Genomic DNA, 27,543 nt, shown 5'->3' on the forward strand with positions numbered 1-27,543 from the left:
ACAAAAATGAGGTGGACTTAGGCCAATGACCGTAATTATGTACTTTCTACAAAATACTCCCTTAAGAAAACAGTGTGTTTATTCATGTTCACCTTATATGCAGTTTTAATGTACTATTTAGTTTGCCTTTAAGGAGTCTACTAGAGTATTAAGGGAGGAATTTTGGGGTGAAGAGGTAAATGTTATGATTTTTAATATTTTAAACAATAGTATTCATAAATATGTTTATTCATGAAATACACAATTTTGTAAAGTATTCACAGACACAATCCCTGTTACTTCATTTGGGCATCATCTTTAAAGCTTAGGATTTTAAATATACCTTTTTTTTAATTGCGGTAAAAATTAGGTTTTAACTTTTGTCACCAAATAAAAATAAAATGCTAGCTATTTGAAAATTATTTTTATAAACTTCTTTTAAATTTTAAGTAAGATTTCTTGTGGAAGTTATGAACATTTATGAGGTCTTCAGTTATTCTTTTTATTGTTCAAAAATGCTTTCACTATATGTTCTGACTATGAGCTATAATGTTGTAGAAAAGTGTTTTTGCATACCCTAATATTTTTGTTTTTTTCTTGTCCATAATGTATATTATTAACTTCATAATTATTATATTACTTAATTTTATATTTATATTTCCTAATGAAAGTAATTGCCTATTTAAAAGTGTTTTTTTGTCTCCCATTACAGTGCCGAAATTCAAGGTGATTGTAATAACTCTTCACTGAGCATTTAGATATTTTTCACTTGTCAATTGCATTTTTTAGTTTAAAGCATCAAATTAAGTATTATTTTATCCTGGCTTTTATTTTAATTCATGCATTTAAAAACTGAAATTCAGATAAGAGATAGTTTGAAAATAAATTCAGTATATTATTTATGAGTGGAGCAACACATTAGCATTGGGTTCACAATAGATCATATCGCTTTATTCCATCTTACAAGCTTAGCAGCACAAACAGAATAATCAACATATTATTTGGCTGTCATCTGCTGAACAGAAACCAGAGATCACAAGGAGGTTTTCCCTAGCTGTGGTGATGGCCTTTTTGTTCCAAGCCCCCATCTGGGAGGGCCATGGTGTGTTATCATATGGAACGCGGGGTTTTCTGTAATCTGCTTAGCTGCACTGCAGTTTGAATCTTCATTCCATGTTTGTGTAATTTATAATTTTAATGAGACCATGGCTCTTGTGGGCTTTGAAATATATTAAAAGCTCTTTTGTGCATATGCTTTTGTTCTTGCTTAATAGGCTCAGTGTATTTAAAACTGATGAATTTTTATTCATGAATTTGGATGTCTGGAGATTAACTCAGACTGAATATCATTGCACTCATCTATTGATGGTTAGAAAGTTTTTTTGTTATTGTTATTATTTTGCTTTTGTGTGTGTGTATGTGCAATATCTATGTGATACTTGTAACCAGAAAAGGAATAAACCTACATAGTTGTAAAAGGCAAAAAATAAGTAGCATGACTAGGTCATAAAAAATTGATTTAAATTTTATTCATCTTATTTATTGATACTCACATTTCAATTTCATCTTTAGCTTCAGTATTACAGATAAATATTATAAGGGAATAATTATGAAAAAGCAACTTTTAAAATGGGTTAGTACCTTAAGAACATGTTTATATTCAAATCATATTCCATTGTGTGACAAAGGTAGACTTTGTGTTTTAATTGTATAATATCAGTTGTCATTCTAAATGAATAATTACATTTCTTGAATTAAATTATTTTCCGTTTTACTTATTTCTATAAAACCCTTTTTATTAAAGGATTTTTAAAAGAATTTCATTGATATGATGAAAAGACTAATAGAAAAGCCACCTACGAATAATTTATAATGTTGATCTTTTTATTTTGTGAATATTCTGAAGTATACTAAATGCCTCAAATCTCTGTAGTTACTACTTAAATGTACTTTAAAAATTTGAATATAACCAATTACAATAACAACGTAGAAAAAAGTTCATGCCTTTCTAGATCCAAACATGTTTTTTGAAGTTGCTATCTTTTGAGATCGATGAGGGAGTAACATAGACCTCACTAGTCTTTTATGAAATTGCTCAAGAGACAATTTTTTAAAAAACCTAAATTTACTGGACTAAAGCATTTGTAACTACATCACATCATTCTTTTTTTACACATTGATGGTCAGCAATTTGGCAGGTCTTCTCTTCTCCCACCCCCATCCTTAAACTGAAAATATGAAGTAGAAGCTAAAATGACAGGATTTCATACTTTCTTTTCTAAGCTTATCTACCAGATTTGACACTGGAATGTTCTTCCATAATTAACCCTCTGCTTCAGTATTTTTGTTAGTTGCACCATTTCATTTGGCTAAGGAACATATTATTGAAAATATAAGACCTGCTAAAGTGGTGCTGTCCATTAGAAATATAATATGAATCACATAATCAACTATGACCAAAATATTTTCAATATGTAATCAATATAAACATTAACAAAATACTTTCCCTTTTTTGTATTAAGTCTTCAAAGTCCAGTGTGTGTTTAATACTTACAGTACATCTCAATTTGGACTAGTCATCTTTCAAGTGGCCTCATAAGGCTAGTGGCTACCTTATTGAACAGTATAGTTCTAAAGTATTACACAACTGTAACAAAATATCATAACAAAAATATGTACTTTATACATTTCTCATTATTTTTCTAGTAATATCCTAGTCAAGGTAACCAAAGAATATTCATGTGCTATGTAGTTGAAATTACATAAAGTTTTTTATAGCACTGATACCATTGGCTGATATCTTTCTCTGTGATACATAAAATCTGATTGTGTCACCTGACTGCTGAGTACCTATCAGACATTGTACAGATATGTTTAAAGAGATTGTAATGATGAGGTGATAATGACTAATGTAATAAATGTGGAGTGTTCCTCAAAAATTGTAGGCAAATCAAACTTGTCAAGTAAGCCATATTGTGAGTATACCAAGGAGCTTAGTTTTACAAGAATTCTATGGCAAATCTTAGTACTTTTTTTTTTATATATATAAAACTTACAACGTCTTCTCTTCACATCCTTAGATTTATTCTGGACAGATTTTTGTGTAAATGTATATGAATCTCTCTTTTCATATAAATTTGCTTAGATAAGCTGGTATAGCTGTAAATGTCATGGGTGGAAGAAGCTGATTATAAAATATTTTCTAAATTTCTCTAGAATCCTACACATTTAAAATGTTCTGTACATATTTAAATGTAAGGAGAGATTTCTTCACTGATAACTATTTTAAAAACATATTGTTAAGAATTATAAATCCTTGAATTATAATAGATTTGAATTGATTCAAATATTTTAAAGTACAGTTATAAAATGATGAAGGAAATTCATGTAAAATACTGTAGGCATACATATTTTATTTAAAATGGTCATATATAATTGACCTTGCTCAAGTATGACTTAGAGAAAACTATATTTATGAAATCTCTGAGTTTTTCACATTTTCTAAATTTTGAGGGCTATGACCTAATTTTATGTAATATAATTTTTAGCTATTAGCCAATGCCTGCTGTAATCTTGGACTCACTCACGTTTTTATTGACTACTCCCTGTGACTCCTGCATTTAAAGTGTTGGCACAAAATGTTAAACTATTCTTTAAACAATACCTCTAGTTTCTTGGAGATGATAAATCCGTCCATTGATTTCCTAATTTTATTATGTACACAGTCAATTGTAATCCAAGATTATAGCAAACAAGATGTTAATTTCTAGACATAATCTATGTACATTTCAATTACAGAGCATGATTGTTATAGAAGCACAGAATAAAAAGGAATAACATTTGTGCTATCCTCACAGGAGCTGTCAATAAAAGATGTAATAGGGGATTTAGAAATCTGGAAATGGCCAACTAATTTATGTGAATCTATTTTATTTCAGCTAGAAAGACCAAGCTCTTTTTCGTCTGCACTGCATATTGCAGAGCACAGGCTGTCTATACAAAACCAGGCGGCTGCATATGGATAGTCCCTTGATATCATTCACTTGCTGTGTAATCTTATTATGCAAAGTTCTAATCTTCACCTAGAATGAATGCCTCTGGGTCAGAATATAGTCATATCAGGGTTTTTGAGGTCATGTTTTGTGATCCTTAGCTTATTCTTCTAAGTAGTGCTGGGATTTAAAGGGTATTCCCCAGATACTAGCAGAGATAGACAGCAGAACCTGCTGCCTTTTTGGAAGACAAGACCAACATGAGGTCCCTGGTAGGATTAAACTTGATTTGTAGCTGTAGGATTTTTTAACAGATGTATTATTGGACAGGGAATAGGGGGCCACCAGCACAGCAAAATTGAATCACGACTGACATTCTCAGGGAGTTTGCTGCCTGCTAAAACAGCAGCTGCATGTGGATTTGACTTCTTTCAGGTGAAGCGACTTCCAGTCATTTGGAAAGGATGGGATGAAAAGGAACCTTGGTGATAATTTTGATGTCTGCAAGATTTAGTACCAGTGTAATGGGATTATCGGTAACACCTTCACTGCAGAAAAAGCCACCTGGTGCTATAACTGGCAGCAACTGAGAACTAATCCTTTCCCATCTCTTGGATGTCATTCATGAAGCTCAAAGCTATTTCTACCCTGCTAACTGTGATTAATTTTATAAACAACAACAACAACAACAAAAAATCAGGTGATCAAGGCAAAGAATATGCTTTTTATAGTATGTAACCTTATTTTAAGCTATATGACTTAAAATTATGCAAGACACATACAAACTGTAAGCTATATGATCCAAAATTTATTAAGCTATTGAAATAGAAAAGTTGATTAATGATGTCTTGGTTTTTTTAGTTGAAGGACATAAATTATTTACTATTGGTAACAATTCATATTTGAGATCATATATTAATTTAAGTAGTTTTATATTCCTTTGGCCATAGAGCTACTATGAAATTAATCAAAATGTCTAGCTGTAAGGAATTGAAATAATTTGTTTTGTCATATGTTTTACCTGTTTTTGATGCTTCAGTTGCTATTGATGCAATGTTTTTGGATAAATGTTTTGAATAAAACATAATGTGAAATATATAGACACCTATATTTTTTGTAATGAAGGTATTGCTAGCTGAAACTGCTGATGAAAGGGCTTTTGGTGAAAGTATATGATTTTAATATATAAAAGTATAGAGTAAATAGGAATACTGAATGACGTATTTTTTAAAATCAGTGATTCTTAGGTAACTTTTCCTTTAGATGGAGGTTTAGTTGTTTGCTTAAAACTTGGGTGTTAGTTAATTGATTTTTTTAGCTTTTATTTCATCTAAAAACTTTATCAAATACTTTGGTTAGAGGTGTTAATTATTTTAATATTTTTCTCTAACACGATCCAATATAAACTGAGAGAAAATGAAGTGAAATTATCCCATCAGTCACCCAAACAGTATGCAACGTAACTGCCAAGACTAGAAAAGATAATTAGTGTTGTCAGTGTTATGATCTTAGAGTACTTAATTTAAAAATATTTATTCATAGAACTTGATTTTTATCTCATAGCTTTTTTGTTTAGTAGCTTTATCTTTTAAAAAATAAATTATACAGCCTCAGTCTAAACTTTAACATTTTAACTAAATTAGGTGACTAAAGTATTTTCTTGAAATTATAAAAATATTTAAAATATAACCAATATTATACCTGATGTACACCATTAATGTACTACCACCTCTGTTTATGTGTGGTACCTTTTATTATTTTCCATATAAGGTCTTTACTAGAAAAGTCAGCAAATATAATGAATTTATACAGAGTTCTTGGGTTTGGTTTAACCGGTTCCAAGCTATTGTATTTCAAATTGTATTTCCAAACTTTAACCACATTTTGAATGAATGAATGAGAAAGCTTGCCAATATTTCCAGTAAACTGCATTGTGTTACTTTATAAAGGATGACTTTTGCCTTCTATTTGTATTTTTGCTGTTTGAAAAAATTTTTATTTTATTATGGTGAAAGAAGCTATCCATGAAGTAAATGGACTTAAATCTTTTTCTTATCCTCATAATAAAATTACTTACTTTAAATCTAAAATATTTGGTTTATGTGTAATTTCACATTATTTTGCCAGGTAGGCTATTATCTCAGCATAACTCTCTGTGGTAATTTGTAGTATTATGTATTTATTTTTAAAGTAGTTTTGAATTCAAAATAGAATTTGTCTGGAAGCTTTTATTAAACCTGGTCAGTGTTTGCTTTTTTACTTTTTATTCAGTATTTACCGAACAGCTCTTGAGAGTCAGTATTTTTTCCTTCTCCATTCTAGGGGTCATTCTTATTTGATTAGAGATGGTTATTTTCTTTGGAAAGTCTTGAATAAACTCATCTGAAGTAAATTCAACATAAAACATAAGATCTTCTCAATGGTATACATTCTTTTCATAAAAATATAGGTTATTTGAATTTTAATATCTGTTGATAACTTATAAGAAATTTGGCTTATCTTAAAAAGATAGATACTAATTTGCAGCACAGGCAGCTCATGATGTCAATAAGACTTAAGGGAATTATTTTGGGAGATGAGAGTGGGATATAGGATGAAATGAGAAGAAATGTTTTAGAAAGAATGGTAAGTCAGGTATAACAAAAGAATAAGGTGGGGCTGGGCATGGTGGCACCCACCCCTGGTCCCAGACACTCGGGAGGCTCTAGTGGGAGGATTCTTTGAGCCCAGGAGTTGGAGGCTGATCGCTCTAAAAGTGTTCATGAACTGTGGCACAGCGAGGGTTAGCCTATGATAATGCTAAATGATATTTCTTTTTGAATTAATATTCTTCCACTGTTATTCATACAACTGCTATATTGTTTTGAAATAGATCATTTAGTAGTTGGATTACTGGTGAATGAGTGTGTTTGTTTTGGTATTTTACTTTTTGGAAGGTGATACTTTGTTATATTAAAATGATCAACTGCTTATTCTTTGTAAATATAAGATGAGTTTCAATTTTGGTTATATGTAAAAATGTGAAATTCAGAAAATACCACTGGACTGATGAAATACATTGAAGTATTAGCATTATAATGTTTACTTGATGAAAGTTTATAGAATTATCCGAAAATTAACATTCACTTTAAAGATAATGAATGGATAAATTTTGTCAAGTCTCTGAAAATATTGAGTATGCGTCAGTGGTCTTAAAGGACAGGATAAAGTCCTTTACTGGACTTCCTTCCTGGGAGCTTTTTAAAACTGTGGTATCTGCAGCTGGAGATTCTCTTTCATTAGCTCTGTGATGTAGGATGAGAATCATAGGAATCGCAGGGAGCCTGGGAATTTGGATTTTTAGTTTTTAATTTTGGTTTTTATTAGGTTTTCATGTTATTTTGATGCTGCAGTCAAATTTGAAGCAGTATTCACTGCTTTAAACCTTAGAGTAATGGCAGTTATTTCCTCTGCTGATGAGACAAAATAAACAGGTTTGGTGTGTTTTTCTGATTCTTTTTGAGACAGAGTCTTGCTTTGTTGCCCAGGCTGGAGTGCAGTGGTAAGATCATGGCCCACCTCAACCTTAACCTCCTGGGCTCAAGTAATCCTCCCAAGTAGCTGGGACTACAGGTGTGCACCTCATGCCCAGCTAATTTTTAAATTCAAAATAAAGAGGTTTTAATAAAGTCTTCAGAGATTATGAGGGTATCAGTGCCTTGAGTTTACAGTTTTAGAAAATAAAAAACAATCCCTATACAAATCTTACAGTAGATTTAACACTTACGGATTTGAACAATTCATGAGCAGCCCGAAGGTGATTTTGAAATGGCAGGAATTTGAATTACTTTGATGGAGACTTTGCTGTGTGAGAGTGAATTATGTAGCTATTGAGCAGAGTATACTACTCAGCATAATGAGTCTTTGTTGTTCTCTACTTGTCACAATAACTTCTTCTTAGGATCTTAAGTGGACATATATCTCTCAGTTACCTTTTACGCATCATTCTATGGGGAAAATGGATTTTGTGTAATTATTCTTGTCTTTGAACATCTCCAAGGTCCCAGAAATGTCAAAATCTACTATTTTTTCTTTCCCAAATGAAGGCAAATGTGGCAAACTATGATGTAATTTGTTTTCTCCTTCCCTATCTAACTTGTTTCTGCTCACCCTTTCTTAATGTGAACACTTCTTTAGATGCTAATTTATTCTCAAACTCTGTTCCTCTATCAGAACAAAAATACATTAATGACATTAAATCATTTCTGTGATTGCTTATACTTAAGAATGAATGAATTTATGTAAACTGATGGTCTTAGTTAACATTTGACATATATATATAATGTATTTTTATATGTATGTGTATATATATATTTTTCCTATTTCTGAAACAAAATGCTTTCTCTTTTCAAAGGCATTTCAGACCTGAACAATCAGTTGGACAACTTCTTTGTGGCTTTGGGTATTCTGAAATTACTCTTAAGTCTACTTCAGTGATTGGATCCAAATCAGAATCTTAGAATTGGATACCTGTGCCCAGAAATTTCTAAAGATGGAGGAATCTCTAATTTCTTTTCAGCTTCTTAGGTTCACTCTGCTCAATCTTTTTAGCTGGTTTTAACATCAGTCCTACCTGTATCTTTCTTGTGTGTCTCTATTCCCAGATGCCTATTTTATAGTATCCAAAAATTTTTTTCGTTTAAATTGAGAGGCAGTATGGTGTAGTGTTGGATGTTAGACCCAAACAGCTTCATTTTGAATTCTGGCCCGGCCTCTAATAAGCTGCATGACTTTGAATAGTTCCTTCATCTCTCTGCGCCTCAATTTCTTTATCTGAAAAATGAAATACCTAAGGGGCCGGGCGCAGTGGCTCATGCCTGTAATCCCAGCACTTTGGGAGGCCAAGGCGGGCGGATCACAAGGTCAGGAGATCAAGACCATCCTGGCTAACATGGTGAAATCCTCTCTCTACTAAAAATACAAAAAATTAGCCAGGCGAGGTGGCGCGCGCCTGTAGTCCCAGCTACTCGGGAGGCTGAGGCAGGAGAATGGCGTGAACCCGGGAGGGGGAGCTTGCAGTGAGCCGAGATTGTGCCACTGCACTCCAGCCTGAGCCACAGAGTGAGACTCCGTCTCAAAAAATTTTTTTTTTAAAAAAAGAGATGCCTAAGTTCTCATAGGGTTGTTCTAAGGATTAAACGAGTTAATATATGTAAAGTAATGAAAAATCTCAAAAGATTTCTGTGAAGGATCCTCCGATACTTCTTTTGCTATATGACACAGTCACAATTTTTATGGTGCTTTTCACTTTTTCCCTAGCTTTTCTATTATTTGAAAGAATATATAGGTTCCCCTTTAAAGAAATTGGTTCTCTACATTAATGACTCAGTTTTTTTTTTTTAATGTAAATGTGATAGGGAATTTAAAAAGTAACAGATTCTGAATTTTTTGATGCCCAAGCTTCCCAAATTTTTCACGGCACACATGTTACATGGTAAGTTATACAACATATAGTAGTAAATGACTGGATAACTAGGGCTGCCCAAGGCTGGCAATGGCTATTGGTCACCAAGAGCTTAGAGCAGTCACTTGGAGGACTTGTTAAAATACAGATTGCTAAACAACACTTCCTAAGTTTCTGATTCTAATAAAGTTTGTATTTAACCAAATCAGTTTGAAGATGATGCCATTGATGCTGGTCTGAGGAATCACAGTTTAGTAGTTACGTCTTTAATGTTCTGTATCCTGGTGTGGTAGGTAGAATAATGGCCCTCCAAAGATGTCTGCATCCTAATCCCCAGAACCTTTGAACATGTTACCTTACATGGCAAAGGGACTTCACAGATGTGATTAAATTAAGGACTTTGAGATCATTGTGAATTATCTAGTTGGGCTCAGTGTAATCACCAGGGTCCTTAAAAGAGTAAAGAGGTGGCAGGAGAGAGAGAAAAACAGACAGACAGACAGAGGAAGAAGTGACCATGGAATAATGGCCAGGGAGATTAAAGACTTTGAGATTGAACAAAGGGGCTATGAGTAAAGGAATGTTAGTGCTTCTAGAAGTTGGGAAAGGTAAGGAAATGGATTCTCCCCTAAACCCTTTAGAAAGAAATAGTCTTGATTTTTTAGCCCAGTGGTACCCATGTTAGACTTCTGACCTATCAACTGTAAGATTGTAAATTTGTGTTGTTTTAAGCCACTAAGTTTATGGTAATTTCTTGGCACCAATAGAATACTAGTACATCTGTAACCAGTTCTGTTTACCAGTTCGCTTTGTGCTAAAAGTTCCCAGTCTTAGCTCATGACATCAGCTCATGACAAAGAGTAAATAAAAACACAAAAGGCAAGAGCTCCCTTATTTTTCTACCATCAAACTGTCAAAACTACCAGTATGTTAACCCATGTTTTTCTTCCCTTTTATTACATTGGAGGAAGTACCCAAACTTCTATCAAAACCTGATCTGTTGGCCTTTGTTTGATCCCATTCTCTATTGCCCTGTTTTTTTTTAAATTGAAGTTACATATATGTGTGTGTGTGTATATATATATATGTATGTATAATTTAGCATCTAAATATATATATTTTAATTTAGCATGTTTAAGATGGAGAGCACCCCTTCAATGATTAGGAGAGACACAAAATGGAAATAATGGTTTTATTACTCATAGGTCCAGGGTACGTGATATACCTGGAGGCCATACGCGGAGGTCAGGGAGCACTTCAGAGGGAAGGAGATGGAGAGAGATCCATGGGTTAATGCCTTCATTGAGGTCTAAGGCCTTATCCAAACAGGTTTCTCACTGGGCGATTTTTCTTTAACACTTAATAATTGTATACATTTATGGTACAGTATGATTTTGATACATATGTACAATGTATAATGATCAAATCAGAGTAATTAACATATCTGTCACCTCAAATATTTATCATTTCTCTGTTGGGAATGTTAAAAATCTTATAGCTCTTCGAAAATATGCCCTCAATTATTGTTAACTATAGTCACCTTGCAGTGCAATAGAACAGTAGAATTTATTTCTTCTATATAGCTGTAATTTTGCATCTGCTAGCCAATCCCTTCCTATCGTGTCTCACACTTTTCAGCCTCCAGTAATCACTATTCTATCTCCTTCTGTGAAATCAACTTTTTTAGCTTTCATGTATGAGTGAGAACATATGATATTTGTCTTTCTATGCCTGGCTTATTTCAGTAACAGAATTATCCTCCAGGCTCATACATTTTGCCTTGTTTGACAGGATTTCATTGGTTTTTGTGGCTGAATAGTATTCCATTGTGTATATATACCACATTTTCTTTATTCATTAATCTGTTGGACATGTAAGTTGATTCCAAATCTTGACTGTTGTGAATAGTGCTGCAATAAACATAGGAGTGCAGACATCTCTTCAACATACTGATTTCCTTTCTCTTGGATATACACCCAGTAGTGGAATTGCTGGGTCGTATGGTAGTTCTATTTTTTAGTGTTCTTTTTTATATATGTTTTATGTCCTGTAAAACATGTTAGTCTTAAACAGCATCAGTATCTTTATCCAAATATGTATGTACTCTTCAGTTCTCTTCCTTCCTTCCTGGATTTGCCTAATTCTTTTGTTTGTTTGTTTTGTTTTGAGACGGAGTTTCGCTCTTTTTGCCCAGGCTGGAGTGCAATGGCATTATTTCGACTCACTGTGACCTCCACCTCAAGCGATTCTCCTGCCTCAGCCTCCCGAGTAGCTGGGATTACAGGCATGTGCCGCCACACCTGTCTAATTTTGTATTTTTAGTAGAGATGGGGTTTAGTTGCTCCATGTTGGTCAGGCTGGTCTCCAACTCCTGACATCAGGTGATCCCCCCTCCTTGGCCTCCCAAAGAGTTGGATTACAGGCATGAGCCACCGCACCCGGCCCATTTGCCAAATTCTATCTGACAACATTTTGTTTTTGGTTGAATTATTCCTGTTAGTATATATATTATTACAGTTGTGCTGGCAAAAATATTCGCAAAACTTGTTTTCTGAAAGTGTTTTTATTTTTTTCTTTAGCTTTTGAGGTATATTTTCATCAGGCATAGAATTATAGTTTGGTGATTTTCATACTTTAAAAATGCCATTTTATTTTATTCTCGTTTTAATTATTTCTTATGTAAAGGTAGCCATTCCATTTTGTTGAAGAGACAAAATTTTTCTTTGAAAATAAGGTAAATTTCTGGCCAATTTTAAACTTTTCTCATTGTCTTTTTCAACATCTTGACTATACTGTGCCTGGATGTATCTATGTGTTTTGTGTTTATCCTGTTCATGGTTTGTAGAATTTCTTGAGTTTGTGAGTTAATGTGTTTCATCAATTTGGAAAGTTACCTACCAGTATTTCTTCAAAATATTGCTTCTGTCCTATTCTTGGTTCCTCTCCTTTAGGTCTCTGATTATATTAATACTGTTTCTCCTGGATTGTGTACCTGCTTTCCTCTGTGTCCTTCAGTCTTACTACTTTCTCCCAACTTGCCCAGTTCACTTGTCTTCTGTTAGGCTGAGCCTAGTAGGCAGAATCTGCCGGTAGATTCATGTAATGCACTAATTTTAGTTATTGTATTTTATTTTGTAGTATTGTGTTGTGTATAATTTCCACTTGATTTTTAATAGATTTTTGGTCACTGCTGACTTTTATCTTTCCTTCTGTTTTTTTTGAATGTTAATCATGGTTATTTTAAAGTGTTCATATGTTAAGTTCAATACCTGAATCACCTGTTGCTCTCTTTCTGTTTTGTAATTTTTTTTCTCTTGGCTTTCAGTCATTTGATTCTATTTTATAACGTGCTTTGATTGAATGCAATCTGTTGGTACTATTTTATAGAATGCTTATAATCTTTGATTGAATTAAACTAAAAATTATAGTAGCCCAATTTTTTAAATGGGCAAAGTGTTTGAGTAGACATTTTTCAAAAGAATAGTGATCAATACAATAAACACATGAAAGAGGTGCTTATGAATATTTTGTTATTAAGGAAATGCAAATCAAAGCCACAGTGAGATTCATACTCACTGGGATGGCTACAATCAAAACATGGTTGGTAAAAAATGTTGGCAAGGATGTGGAGAAATTGGAAACCTTATGCATTACTAGTAAAAATGTACAGTGGTGCAATTGCTTTGGAAAACAGTTTGGTCGTTCTTCAGAAAGTTAAATGCAGCATTGTCTTTAATGGCATTTTCATTAGAGAAATCTTTTCTGATTCATCCTAAAGAAAGTATGCCTCACCCATTGTTCTGTATCACTTTACTATATTTTTCTTTACAGAAATATACTTAATGTATTTATGTATTTATTTGTTTACTTTGTGTATATATGATATCTGCCCCACTATACTATAAGCTGTATGAGAGAAGGCATCATGTTCACTACTGTATTCCCAGGGCTGAACACAGTTATCTGGTACATAGTAGTAGCTTAATAAGTATTTGTTGAATGAATGAAGTCACACTTTTTCCCCCAAGTGTTTGTTTTTTAGAAGTTTTATTCTACCAAAAAAGCTGAGAAAAATAGTGCAGTGCACATTTGTGTACACTTCACTTGGATTTAACAATGAACATTTGCCACATTAGCTTTCTATCTTCCTCCATATGTAATATATCCGTGTGTGTGTATATATGTGTATGTATCAATTTGTCTTCATCTCTATACATGATTTTTAGCAGTAGAAGTGAACCATATGAAAGGAAGTTGCAGTCATAGCATTTTTCTCAAAATAATTCCTTGTTTATCTCCTATGAACAAGGTCATTCTACTACATAGCATGATATTGTTAAGAAGTTTAACACTGAAACAGTGATATATTTTTATGTACAATATTCAGATTTACCCAGTTGTCCCCATGTCTTTCATAGCTTTCTTTTTCCTTTTGCTCCAGGATCCAATTCGAGATTTCATATTGTATTTGGTTGTTGTGTCCTTCTATTTTCTTGTAATTGAAAATAGTACTCTTAGTATAATTTTTCCTTTCATTAAATTTATACTTTTTAAGTGTTCAAGCTGGTTGTCTTGTTGAATGTCTGCAATATGGATATGTCTTGATTGTTCATGATCATATTTAGGTTACACATTTTCGGCAAGAATGGTACACAGATGATGATGTACTTGTCATTCCATTGGTAAGAGGCTACATGATATCAGTATGCTGCTAAATTTGGTCATTTAGTTAAGACAGTGTTTACCAGATCTTGCCATTGTAAAGATACCTTGTTCTCTTTGTAAAAAAAAAAATCTACTTTGATACTTTTCAAATATCCTGTTGACCAGCAATGTTTCACTCAGTGTATTTTAGCATGCATCAATGGCCCTTGTCTGAATCAGTTATTACACTGGTGATAATTTTATCATTCCTTCTACATTTATTAGCTGTCATGTTTTGATAAAGAACTTTCCCTGTCCCCAACACATGCATCTTTTTAAAAATTTCATTTTTAATTTAATGTATTATCAATTACTGTTACTATTTTTAGGCTTATATTGTCCCAAATTTAATGTATTATCAATTACTGTTAACTATTTTTAGGCTTATATTGTCCTGAATTTGGCCATTGGATGACCCCTGAGAATGGTTCCTTTGTTTGCATCAGTCTTTGAGCACTGACTGTTCTGCTCTGGTGGAGAATGATACTTAGAAACCAAAAATGTGGGCACTAAGAGTGCTCATAATTACTACAGTGTCATTGCTTCTTACAATGGCCTTTTCACAGTGGGCAGAGCTAGGATGACATTTTTAAATAGGCAAACAGACAAATATATACATGTTTATTTAAGTAAATTTGTTTTGATAACTCAAGTTTATCCTTAAGGTCCCTTTACATATTTGTTGCTTCTTTTTCTCACAGTGAAAAACAACTTAAATATTTGCTCACTTTTACTATCTGAAATATATATAAAATACTACAACCAACAACAACTTACTAAGATACGTTCTAGATTACTTTCAGTGTTTTTCCTTTTGTATTTAGTTGGTATGTAATAAATGTATTTATTACTGGGATACAGTGATATTTTGTTACATGTATACATTATATAATGATCAAATTGGAGTAATTAGCATATTTACCTCAAACACATCATTTCTTTATATTGTGAACAGTGAAGATCTTCTTGTAGCTTTTTGAAAATATACAATAAATTATAGTTAACCGTATTCACCCAACAGTGCTGCAGAAGGCAGGAACTCATTCCTCCTGTCTAGCTGTAATTTTGTGTCCATTAACCAACTTCTCATTCTCCCCTCCTACCTGCCTTTCCCAGCCTCTGATACCCATATTTCTACACTATACTTCCATAGGCTCAATTTTTTTTTAAGCTCCTGCAGATGAGTGAAAACGTAAGGTATTTTTCTTCCTGTGCCAGATTTATTTCTCTTAACATAATGTGCCCCAGGGTCATTCATATTGCCTTGAATAACAGGATTTCATTCTCCTTGTGGCTGAATAATATTCCATTGTGTATGTATAGCATGTTTTTCTTTATCCGTTCATCTGATGGATATTTCAGTTGATTCTATGTCTTAGCTATTGTGAATAGTAGCTAAGCTGCAATAAACATGGGGATGTAGATATCCCTTTGATATACTGATTTCCTTTATTTTGGATTAATACCCAGTAGCAGGATTGCGAGAATTATTTTTTGATTCTCTTTTGAGTTTTTAAAGAAACCTCCACACTGTTTTCCATAATGACTGTACTAATTTACATTCCCACTAACAGGGTATATGAATTTTCTTTTCTCCACATCCTTGCCAGCACTTACTTTGTCTTATTTGATAATAATCTAACTGGGGTAAGATGATACCTGATTATAGTTTTGACTTGCATTTCCCTGAAGATTAGTGATGTTGAGCATATTTTAATATATTTGTTGGCCATTTGTATGTTTTCTTTTGAAAAATGTCTATTAAGATCATTTGTCCACTTTTTAATTGGGTTATTTGGTTTTTTGCTGTTGAGTTCCTTGTATATTCTGAATGTTAGTCCATATCGGATGCATAGTTTGCAAATATTTTCTCCCATTCGACATGTTGTTTTTTTACTTTATTATTTTCATTGCTGAGCAGAAGCGTTTTAGTTTAAATCCCATTTGTCTATTTTTGTTCTTTCTTGCTTGTTCTTTTGATTTCTTAGCCATAAAATCTTTGACTAGACCAATGTCTTGAAGTGTTTCCCTTATAGTATTATGGTTTGATCTTATTTATAAGTCTGTAATTTATTTTAAGTTGATTTTTATATATGGTTAGAGATATGGGGACTAGTTTTGTCCTTCTGCATGTGGATATCCAAATTTTCAAGCACCATTTATTGAAGAGATGTCCTTTCTTCAGTGTATGCTCCTGGCACCTTGTCAAAAATCAGTTGGCTGTAAATACATGGATTTATTTCTGGGTTCTCTGTTCTGTCCCATTGGTCTATGTGTTTTTATACCAATACCATGCTGTTTTGGTTACTGTAGCTTTGTAGTGTATTTTAAAGTCAGGTAGTGTAATACCATCAGCTTTATTCATTTTGCTCAATATTGCTTTGGTTATTTGGGGTCTTGTGGTTCTGTATGAATTTTAGGATTGTTTTCTAATTCTGTGAAAAATGACTTTGGCATATTGATAGAGATTGCATTGAATCTTTAGATCACATTGGGTAGTATGGTCATTTTAACAATATTAATTCTTATAATCCATGAGTATGGGCTGTCTTTCCATTTTTATTTTTTATGTCCTCTTCATTTCTTTCAGTGTTTTTGTAGTTTTCATTTTAGAGGTCTTTCACCTCCTTGGGTAAATTTATTCCTAGTTACATTTTTAATGTTTTATAGCTATTTTAAGTGGGATTGCTTTATTGATCCCATTGATTTCTTATTCAGCTAGATCATTCCTGGTGAATAAAATGCTACTAATTTTTGTATGTCGACTTTGTATCCTGCAACTTTACTGAATTCATTTATCAGTTCTAAAAGTATTTGTGGTGAAGTCTTTAGATTTTTCTATATATAAGATCATGTCATCCATAACCAGGATAGTTACTTCCTCTTTTTCAATTTGGATGCCCTTTATTTCTTTATTTTGCCTAATTGCTGTGGCTGAGACTTCCATTACTATGTTGAATAAGGGTGATTGAAGTGGGCATCCGTGTCTTGTTCCAGATCTTAGAGGACAGGCTTTCAGCTTTTCCCCCATTAAGTATGATATTAGCTGTGGGTTTGTCATATATTGCCTTTTATTGTTTTGATGTATGTTCCTTCTTTGCCTAATTTCTTGAGAGTTTGTATCATGAAGTGATGTTGAAATTTATCAAATGCTTTTTCTGCGTCTATTGAGATCATTTTATGGTTTTTGTTCTTCATTCTGTTGATGTGTTATATCACGTTGTTTGATTGGCATGTGTTGAACCATCCTTGCATCCCTGGGATAAATCCCACCTGATTGTGGTGTATTATCTCTTTAATGTGTTGTTCGGTTTGGTTTGCTAGTATTTTGTTGAGGATTGTTGCATCTGAGCTCACTGGCATTTTGGCCTGTAGTTTCTCTTTTCCTGTGTCTGGTTTGGGCATTAGGGCAATGCTGACCTGAATGAATTAGGAAGAATTCCCTCAATTTCCAGTTTTTTGGAATAGTTTGAGAAGAATTGGTGTTGGTTCTTTTTTATATGTTTGGAAGAATTCAGAGGTAAAGCCATCTGATGCTGGGCTTTTCTTTATTGGGAGACCTTTTATTACTGGCTTCATCCTATACCAACTTTGTGATGATAATAAGCCAGTTACTTTACTAGTCTTAGGCTTTTTTTTGTCTTGTCTATAAATTGAGGATGATAATAATATCTATCTTACAGAGGTATTATATGTAAATCTTGACATGTTAAGCAGATGTTACAAACTATTATTGATGTATTTTAATAAATTTAATTTGAGAACAGTATATTGTAGCCTAGGCCTAAGGGTTAGGCTATTAGTTGAGAAATGCATGATACATAGTTGTGACAGTTAAATAGGAAGGACAGATATTAGAAATATTTTAGATGAATAATATTTTAAAATTTTATATAGCTTTTAAAAATCTTTAAATGGTACTTTATGCTGTTGTTTCATAGTATGTCTGTGTTCCTTCTGTTACATCAATAGTTAATAACTCACAAATGAATGTAACTTTATAATTTATAAAGTACTTTGACATATGTTGCTGAATTTGATTCTAAGAATCATTCTATGAGAGATTATTTCTACTAGGCCCCAGAGAGGTTAAGTAGTTTGTTGAAGATTATACAAGTTAGTAAAAGAACCAGTGTGAAACTTGAATCTCCATATTCCTATTCTAGTGATTTCTCCATTATTTTCTATTACATGGCAAGAAGTAATATATAGCAAGGAACAAATGTGAAAAACTGTTATTAGTCCTTTCAAAGAGTTACTATCTTTTTTAAGCATCTGCCTTAATAGAAGAAATAACCAAGACATGGAAGGGGACAGACTAATTTAGAATCTACTAATTATATAATTCATATATAGACTTAGTGGCATTTGAATATAAACTTTGGTAAATCTAAATATTTAGTGGCTGCAATTTGCCATAATATCATTAGTAGAACTGATGATAAACTCTTGCTTTCCTGCACCAAATTGTATTAGGCACTTAGTACATTTTGGGTGATTGTAAAATATTTTACAATAGAGCTGTTTCTTAAATGTTTTTAAATAGTATTGATCATGAAACTTTTTGAAATTTACCATCAGGCCAATGGTGGCAGAGTCTACATAGAACTATGCTTCGTGGTGTTCTGGGGAAAACCTTTCGACTTGTTGGCTATACTATTCAGTATGGCTGTATAGCTCATTGTGCTTTTGAATACGTTGGTGGTGTTGTCATGGTAAGTTTTTATGTTCAAGAATATTCATCTTAAATATATACTTCTTTTCAAATGGAAGGAAAATGTGTTTTTCCTTTTATTATAGTTGAAGTTATTTAATTATTAAAATGTGAAAGTTAAAACATAAAATATTTCTAAATATTGGAATAATAAGAGAGTGTGTTTGAATTGGCCCTGAGAGAAGGTATAAGGACCGTTACTTAAATATTTTCTGTATTCTGTTTCTAATGGGCACAAAAGGTCCTTTTGAATAGTAGAACAATAATAGTCGTTACCATTTATTGAATCCTATTTACTGTGTTTCAGGATATGTTTGATGTTTTACACTTACTAATTTAATCTTTTACACTTCTTTGAGATACTTATTAGTAATCCAATATACACATGAGGAAATGAATTGAGAAAGCTTAAGTAACTTACTTGTTCCAGATCCCACAGTTAGTAAGTAACTTGAAATTTCAACACATATTTGTCCAGTTTTCAAAATTCTAGCTCATTACCACCATGTTTAACTGTAATTAAAACAAATTAATAATCTGTAATTAAGACAGATTATTCTGCCTAATGTCTGTATTAAAATGTTAAAGTTGTTCCCTATCCCCAACTAATACTTGTTCTTAATATTGTAGTGGAAAACTATGAACTGTGGTTGTTGATTCAAACCGTTTGTCATGTAAAGAACAAATTGACCAGCTAGTCAGTTTTTTTTAATTGTTGTTATTACTGTTGTTTTTGTTTTTTTAAATTAGGTTTACTTTATCAGATTGACAGTCACGTAACTTCCAGTTAAGATGGAGTAATGGAAATATATATGTTTAACTCAAATTTCCCTTTTTTTTTTTTTTTTTTTTTTTTTTTTGAGACAGGGTCTTGCTCTGTTGCCTGGGCTGGAGTGCAATCGAGTGATCTCAGTTCACTACAGCCTCCGCCTCCTGGGCTCAAAACAGTTCTCGTGCCTCAGCCTCCCAAGTAACTGGGACTACAGGGGTGCAACACCACGCCTGGCTAATTGTTGTATTTTTAGTACAGATGGCGTTTCACCATGTTGTCCAGGCTGGGCACGAACTCCTGGCGTCAAGTGATCTGCCCACCTTGGCTTCCCAAAGTTCTGGTTTTATAGGTATGAGCCACTGTACCTGGCTGAAACTTGCCACCTTGATTTTTTGTAAGTTAGATTGGTACTTACAAAGGTAGCAAACAAACTGTAATCATATTTCTTCTTATTTCTGCCTGAGTAGGAACTTTTGAGTAAAAAGTTTTATTTACAAGTAGAGTAAATGGAGACTGTAGTATTTAGATTTTTAAGGTGGCAATGATAATTTTTTCTGATTCTGAGGTAGAGGTTGAGTATCCCTTATGAGAAATACTTGGGACCAGAAGTGTTATGGATTTTAGATTTTTTTGAATTTTGGAATATTTGCATATATATAATGAGATATTTTGGGGATGGGACCCAAGTCTGAACACAAAATTCATTTGTATTTCATATGTACCTTGTATGCATAGCCTGAAGGTAATGTTATATGCTATTTTAAAGAATTTTGTACATGAAACAAAAATTTTGACTGCATGTTGGCTATGATGCATCCCATGGGGTCAGGTATGGAATTTACCATTTGTGGTATCATGTAGACTCTCAGAACATTTCAGATTTTAGAGCATTTAAAATTTCAGACTTTTTATTAGGGATACTCAACCTGTATATATCAAGATTATGGTTTTGAGACATACAAATAGGAAAACCTTTGATTGCTTTATTGTAAAGATGGGGTCTCTTTAGGTTGCCAGGTTTGGTCTTGAACTCCTGTCCTCAAGTCTTTCTTCCAAAGTTTTGGAATTACAGGTGTGAGCCACCATGCCTAGCCCTGAAAATCTTTAAAGTCCATGTCTTCATACTAGTATTTTTCAGTAGAAAATTTAAGTTGTAGCCCCATGAAATGAGTAAGCTATTCTCTTGGAAGAGGAAGATGGGCATAAGCTCATTGAGAATAGTTTAATACCATTTAGTAAATCATCATCATGTTCACTGGATTATATCTGATAGTAATAAGAAAATGAATCATTCTCCCATTCATTCAACCAATATGTATGGTTTATCAATTTTGTACCAAACATTGTTCTTGGCTTTGGTTATATAGCTGGGAACATGAGAGAGATCTCTGCCCTCATAGAACTGACATTCTATAGGGTGGCCTAAATTTGGAAACATAGGTAGTTTGTTTTATTCAGGCATTATAATGTGAAATCAATAATCCATTTATAACATATTTTTCTATATTTCCAGACTTAGTGGCTACTCTAGAGTTGAACTTATTTGAGAACTGCCAGATTTTCATGAATCATCCCCCAAGCTTTAAGAACATTTGCTTGATTTTCTTTCTTTTAAGCCTGCTCAAATGATTTATGTTAAATTTAAAAGAGATTTTGAATTTAGATTACAAATTACCTCTCTTTTCAGTGTTCTGGACCATCAATGGAGCCTACAATTCAAAATTCAGATATTGTCTTTGCAGAAAATCTTAGTCGACATTTTTATGGTATCCAAAGGTAAATTTCTGTCATGGATATATTAAATTTACAGTGAAAATATATACACACATTATGTCTTTTCTGCAATTCCTTAACTTCATCTTTAAAAACTGTTCCATAAATAAACATGTTAATAACCAGCTAGTTAAAATTTTGAGTCAAATATTTTCTTTCAGTTTGAGAAATTTTAATAGTTTCTCAAACATATGCAGTATCTTGGGTCATTGTATCTCTTGCGTCATTGTAAAAAATAATTAACAGTCCCTTACAATATACATGTAAGCTTAACTTTTTTTTATTGGGTTTTAGAATGTTTTCAGTTAAGAACTAGGAACTTAGGTATTACATTACAGATCCAAATCAATGTTTTTGTTCTTTAATTTAAAAAATAATCCTGTAGTTCTATTGTTTGCTATCTTATTCTCTATGTATAGCCTATGATGACTGTTTGATGGTTTTTATTTTTTTTAATTTTCTGATACACATTTTTTGAGATGAGGTCTTGCTCTGGCTCCCAGGCTGGAGTGCAGTGACACGATCTCAGCTCCCTGCAGCCTCAACCTCCTGGGCTCCAGTGATCCTTCCCCTCGGTCTCCCAAGTAGCTGTGACTACAGGTATATACACCACGCCCAGATAATTTTTGTAGTTTTTGTAGAGACTGGGTTTCGCCATGTTGCCCAGCCTGGTCTCAAAGTCCTGAGCTCAAGCAATCCGCTCACCTCAGCCTGCCAAAGGGTTGAGATTACAGGTGTGAGCCACCATGCCCAGCCCATTTGATGATTTTTAGATTACATCATTGTATATAGCTGAGAACCAGGAATTGTATATATTATGAGTCTCCTGATTAATTATATTAACTTGAATAACTCCTGGGCAAATATTGTTTGTCACTAAACCTTTTAAAGTCCTATTTCACGGGAGGCTGAGGCAGGAGAATTGCTTGAACTGGGAGATGGAGGTTTCAGTGAGCCGAGATCGTGCCACTGCACTCCAGCCTGGGTGACAGAGCAAGACTCCTTCCCCCCAAAAAATAATTAAAAAATCCTGTTTCAAATGGTGGTTCCAATCCTTGTGATACCCTTTATTCCAGTTAACTCTATGAGAATGATCTCTTCCAAATGAATGTCAAGTATTAATAATTTAATATATTTTCTAAAGAGCACCTCTCTGATATCCTAAAATTTTGAGTCCATTTGGTTTTTATAATTCTGAAAAAATTCTATGCCTGCTTTCATTTCAGTAAACTACAAATTTGATTCCCTTGAGCTAGTATTTAGTTTATGGCATAATAAGTAGGTTTAGGCACTTCTCTTTCACTGTTCACCTTTGCTATAACCTATTGCACAGTACTGAAAATTGTTAAGAATACATTTCTTCACATTTATTGAGCTTTCACCAGCCTTAGATTCTGCAGATAAACTCTCTTGGTCAAGCTGTATAGTTTGGCATGCTCCCTAGGTAATTCTTCTTCAAATCTTTTACCCATAACAACTTCTATATACTTAATTGTAGATATAGGAGTTATAAAATAAAACTTATATAATAGATTGTGTTGTTGCTCCCTTTTCTTTTTAACTTATATCAAATTATCCTTATATAGCCTTTGAATTAACTGGAGACCTAGCCTCATGATGTAGCATGAAAACAAGCGTCTGTGTTCCATGCCAGTGACATAATTTTATTCACAATAATCCTTGGGCATCCTGAATGAGGAGCTGAACTTGTTGGCTGAATAGTTTTTGAATACACAGCTTGATATTTTTTAAACAATTACTCGTTGCATTCAGATAAGTGAAACAAATAACTACATTCAGTAAATGAATTCATATTCTTTGAAGATCTTATTTTGTACTCTATTCATCCAGGTTACAGGACAGCTCAAAATCTGGCATTTATGAGATATACCAAAGTAACTTTTAGAGCCAAGGTAGCCAGCTGGTAACTTTTACTTAAAAAATATTACTGTCCTGAGTATTCTCTTTCTTTTACCCGCAGCACGGAACTCAAGATTTCAGGGGAATATTTGACTCCTGGTAAGGGGTCCTGTTGTTGGCTGCCTGTTTCTAAATGTAAAATAACCTTCCATTTAGGCAAGAGTAAAAGTTTGCATATCTAGTATCTAAAGCACATGGATGTCTCTTCAGTCAGCTGCAGAGAACACTCAACCTTGAGACAGTCAAATTTTTACTACTGCTTATTCTTTCAATAAATAGTAGTGAGCACCTAATTTATAAGATGTACCGTACATTATAGAGAATATTAAGATTAATGAGATATTGACACTAGTTTTCAAAAGCTTACTGTGTAGTAGAATAAGTTGTTTATAAATATGAGAAAATTTTAATAAGCTTCCTTTTAAAACTATTTGAAGGAGTTAAGAATCCAAGGGATATGTATTTTGATCTAAATGCTATGCATATGTCTAGTTAGACTACCAGAAATAAAGTTTATGTTAATACTACTTTCTACAAAAACAGCACGACTGAATTATGATTTCTATGTTGCCATTCGAGTGCAAAGTTTGTTTTAAGGGTCATATTGATTATTTGATCAAAGAACTTAAGCTTCATTAAACACCCATGGAAAAACGTCTCTTCCTCCAAAGCTACCCAAAATCAACTTTGATGGTGTGTTACAATTTTTGCAAATTTGTTCATCTGAACACATCCACTGACATGGTTCTAGTTGTTTAGAAAGAAAATACCGTATTCTATTTTCAAAAGAAGGCAACATCCAAATTATAGAATGTAATGATTTGCTACCTTTCAGCTCTTACCAAGAATAGCCTCAAGAGATCATCATTGTAAATACTATTTCTGCACTTTCTATAAAATTTCCGATAATGGTATCTTTCATTCTGTTATATAAGAATGTTTCTTGTGAATTTCTCTTTGATTTAGTTTTTAGGGAAAATTTTGTCTTACCTCCCAAACTGTTATTTTATTAAGTAATGATTTCCATGTAACTGGTCTTAATTTCTTCTGACTTGGCTCCCAAAGAGTTTAGAACCCATTTTAATGCTTCTATAGAGCAGTTACTAGGTTTCTGATTTCATCATCATTTTCCTTTTGTTCTTATGACTTTTAATACTATTTTGACATATGCTTATTTTATTATAAGTAACATTAAACTATTTCTGGAACTAGGTACAATTAATAAGTAAATATGTTAAATCCTTTTAAATGTGTGTTAGTCAACAGAATTCACATATTGCTCGTTTTATGCAGAAAGAGCATTGTGTTCTGTTTGACTGTGGTCATTAGTCCTAGGTTCTGTCTTCTTCCTTTCCACTCTTTAGGATCTTTCTTATTTTTTATTACCAAATAGATTGTCAGTTCTTCTTATCATAAATCGTGTCTTCTGTAAGTAATCAGACCCTTATTGGTTTTATATGTTTGATGTCTCATTTTATTTTTCAGAGTGTATATTTGGGCAACTTTTAGCATTTTATTTTGTTATATCTTTTGATTTTTGTTCTCAAATATAAGTTCTTTTGATACAGGTTATAGGACTTATATGCTATCATTCCTCAATTATTTGAGTTCTAGGGAAACATGGATGATGTTTTTACCTTTTTAGTGTACCCTAAAGTCAATCAGTGCTACTGCCTGGACAGCAATATTTGTTTACTTAATTTGTTAGTATTTATATGGAATTGTGTGGAGGGTTTTTTGTTTGTTTGTTTGTTTTGGTTCATTTGGGGTTTTTCTTGGTGTGTGTTTGTTTGTTTGTTTTTTTGAGACATGGTCTCAGTCTGTTGCCCATGGTGGCACGATCAGAGCTTACTGTAGCCATGAACTCCTGGTTTCAAGCAATCCCCTTGCCATAGCCTCCCAAAGTGCTGAGATTATAGTTGTGAGCCACTGTACCTGGCCTATATAGAATTGCTTTCCCACAATTTTGGTTCTAAGAATTTGGACACAGGAGTAAAGCATAGTGGATACAGTGCAAAAAGATAATTCTTGTGGAATTATCTGAAAGTTTAGAATCTTCTGAAATTATCAGAAATTTTAGCCTTTTCATCACTCTTATTGTTGGATTCTCACCCAAAGTATTCAGTCGCAAAGGTTCTCAAAACCAGTAAATGTATGGAAGAGTCAGTATATGAGAGGATAAAGGTTATGGCTTTGTTTAAGTTGCCTTATAAAAGTATTAAAGCAGTGCCATGCATGTGTTTATGCTTAATAAATAATACAGACATTTCTTTGACTTTTCCCCCTCAGAGGTGACATTGTGATTGCAAAAAGCCCAAGTGATCCAAAATCAAATATTTGTAAAAGAGTAATTGGTTTGGAAGGAGACAAAATCCTCACCACTAGTCCATCAGATTTCTTTAAAAGCCATAGTTATGTAAGTAACATTTCAATTATGTTATTTTTGGGTGTCATAATTGATTAACATTAACTGAATGCTGACAAAAGAAAATAATGTTTATTCATATTTTGAATGTAAGAAAAAATGCATCCAGTAGAATTTAAATATATTTATATCAAGAACAATTCAGCCATTATATTTTATATATTTTAGTTACTTTTAAAATCTACATAAACATCGTAATAATTGTTACAGGCAAAATTTACCAGTGGATGCTAAAATTATTGGAAAAAAGTTTGAGAAGAAATAGAACTTTGCATAATCTTAAAGTATCTCTCCCAAGATATTTATTACAAAAGGAAAAAACCTTAGAGGTGAAACCTGTCAGGCACCACTTTAACTGAGTTATCTTCATCATCATAACATGATATATCAACATAATGTAGCCTCTGATTGAAGCATCAAGAAGGGCACTTGCAGGAAAAAAAAGTTACAACCTCAGTCTACTCATGAGAAAACATAAGACAATTCCAAATTGAGGGTCATTCTACAATATAACTGACCAATACTCTTCAAAAATGTCAAGGTCATAAAAAACACGGAAAGATTGAGGCCCTGTCATATATTGGAGCAGACAAAGGAGACATGATAACTAAATGCATTTGGGATCCTGGCTTAGAAAGATTTTCCACTATTAGTGGGAAGTCTGACAAAATCAAATAAACCCTATGCTTTATTTTTTTTTAACATCCTATTTAAATTTTGATAATCAAAATTGTGTATATTGAAATTGTATACAACCACTTTGCTTGTACAGCTAGAAAAAGTGCAAGAATAGTAAAATGGAAGAATGAAGAGTAGATACAATGTGTTAGCTCCTTTCACCAATCACATGGCTTCTGTAAGAGATCTTAGGGGAAGAGATGGCCTTTTGTTTACTCAGTATATACTCTTCTTACTTTAATAATTATAGCTTAATTTTCTACTTTACTGTACATCTTCTGTGTCACTATCAAATTATTGATGCGGCTGTTAACTAACATTATTTCTGTATTCATCCTCAATGTAAACAGACAACTGAATAATGACATTGTCATCATAAATTTATTTTGAACCATAATAGCCTCTGATTGCCCTATAAGTAAGTTTGATCAATAGACTGTTAAATAATCAATCTTATTTATTTACCATTTGTAATAGACTATGGTTCAGCTGTACAAGTGCTTTTGATGTTTATTACTACAATGCTAAATACACAGTAATTGTTACCTTATGGTGATAACAGTGTTAAAGATGATAGTGTGCTGTCAGGTAACATATTTTTCTACTATTGCTTTCATCATGGACACTGTATCCTCTTCTCCTTAAAAAATGTTAGATTTTTCATGTAATTGCACCTTCATATGACTATTGGCATTTCCTGAGATATTCTAGTCACTTCTGAATTGCTTTAGCATCATGTGTGTACTTGAAACCAGAAATGATATCAACAGACAGAACAACAGAGCAAATAAATACCATATCGTTGTTGTCGATTTCTTTTTAAGAGTTATTAGAGGAGGATGTCAGTACAAAAGGATTCAGATGAAGTCTCTGCTAAGTAATCAGAGAAGATAACCAGCACTGTAAGATGTAAATTTTTTAAATGTTCTATTCAAGGAAAATATTCATTGAGTTTTTTTTTTGTTTTTAATTGACACAAAATAATTGTACATTATTTATGGGGTATAGTGTGATGTTTCAATACTAATATACATTGTATAAAAATGAAATTAGTATATTTAGCATATCTATCACCTCATGTATTTTTTTTTATTATACTTTAAGTTCTAGGGTACATGTGCATAACGTGCAGGTTTGTTACAT

The 27,543-nt window shown here is 32.9% G+C and overlaps 1 protein-coding gene across 12 annotated transcripts in view; it reads left to right on the forward strand.

Annotated features, from left to right (window-relative positions):
- The window catches only part of IMMP1L (inner mitochondrial membrane peptidase subunit 1), an 83,630-nt gene that overhangs the window by 27,325 nt on the left and 28,762 nt on the right, over positions 1–27,543 (forward strand). For 8 of the 12 annotated variants that reach the window (XM_077963120.1, XM_077963122.1, XM_077963121.1 and 5 more), the window contains 3 exons: positions 18,700–18,833; positions 21,292–21,380; positions 25,587–25,713. In XM_077963120.1, the coding sequence (XP_077819246.1) occupies positions 18,729–18,833; positions 21,292–21,380; positions 25,587–25,713 (321 nt within the window). In that variant the 5' untranslated portion in view covers positions 18,700–18,728. Of the gene's footprint in view, positions 1–4,406; positions 4,672–18,699; positions 18,834–21,291; positions 21,381–25,586; positions 25,714–27,543 lie in introns of all 12 variants that reach the window. The other 4 variants (XM_077963119.1, XM_077963115.1, XM_077963116.1 and 1 more) reach the window with 1 other exon arrangement.

Source organism: Macaca mulatta, chromosome 14, assembly GCF_049350105.2.
Source record: "Macaca mulatta isolate MMU2019108-1 chromosome 14, T2T-MMU8v2.0, whole genome shotgun sequence".
Taxonomy (NCBI): Eukaryota; Metazoa; Chordata; class Mammalia; order Primates; family Cercopithecidae; genus Macaca; species Macaca mulatta.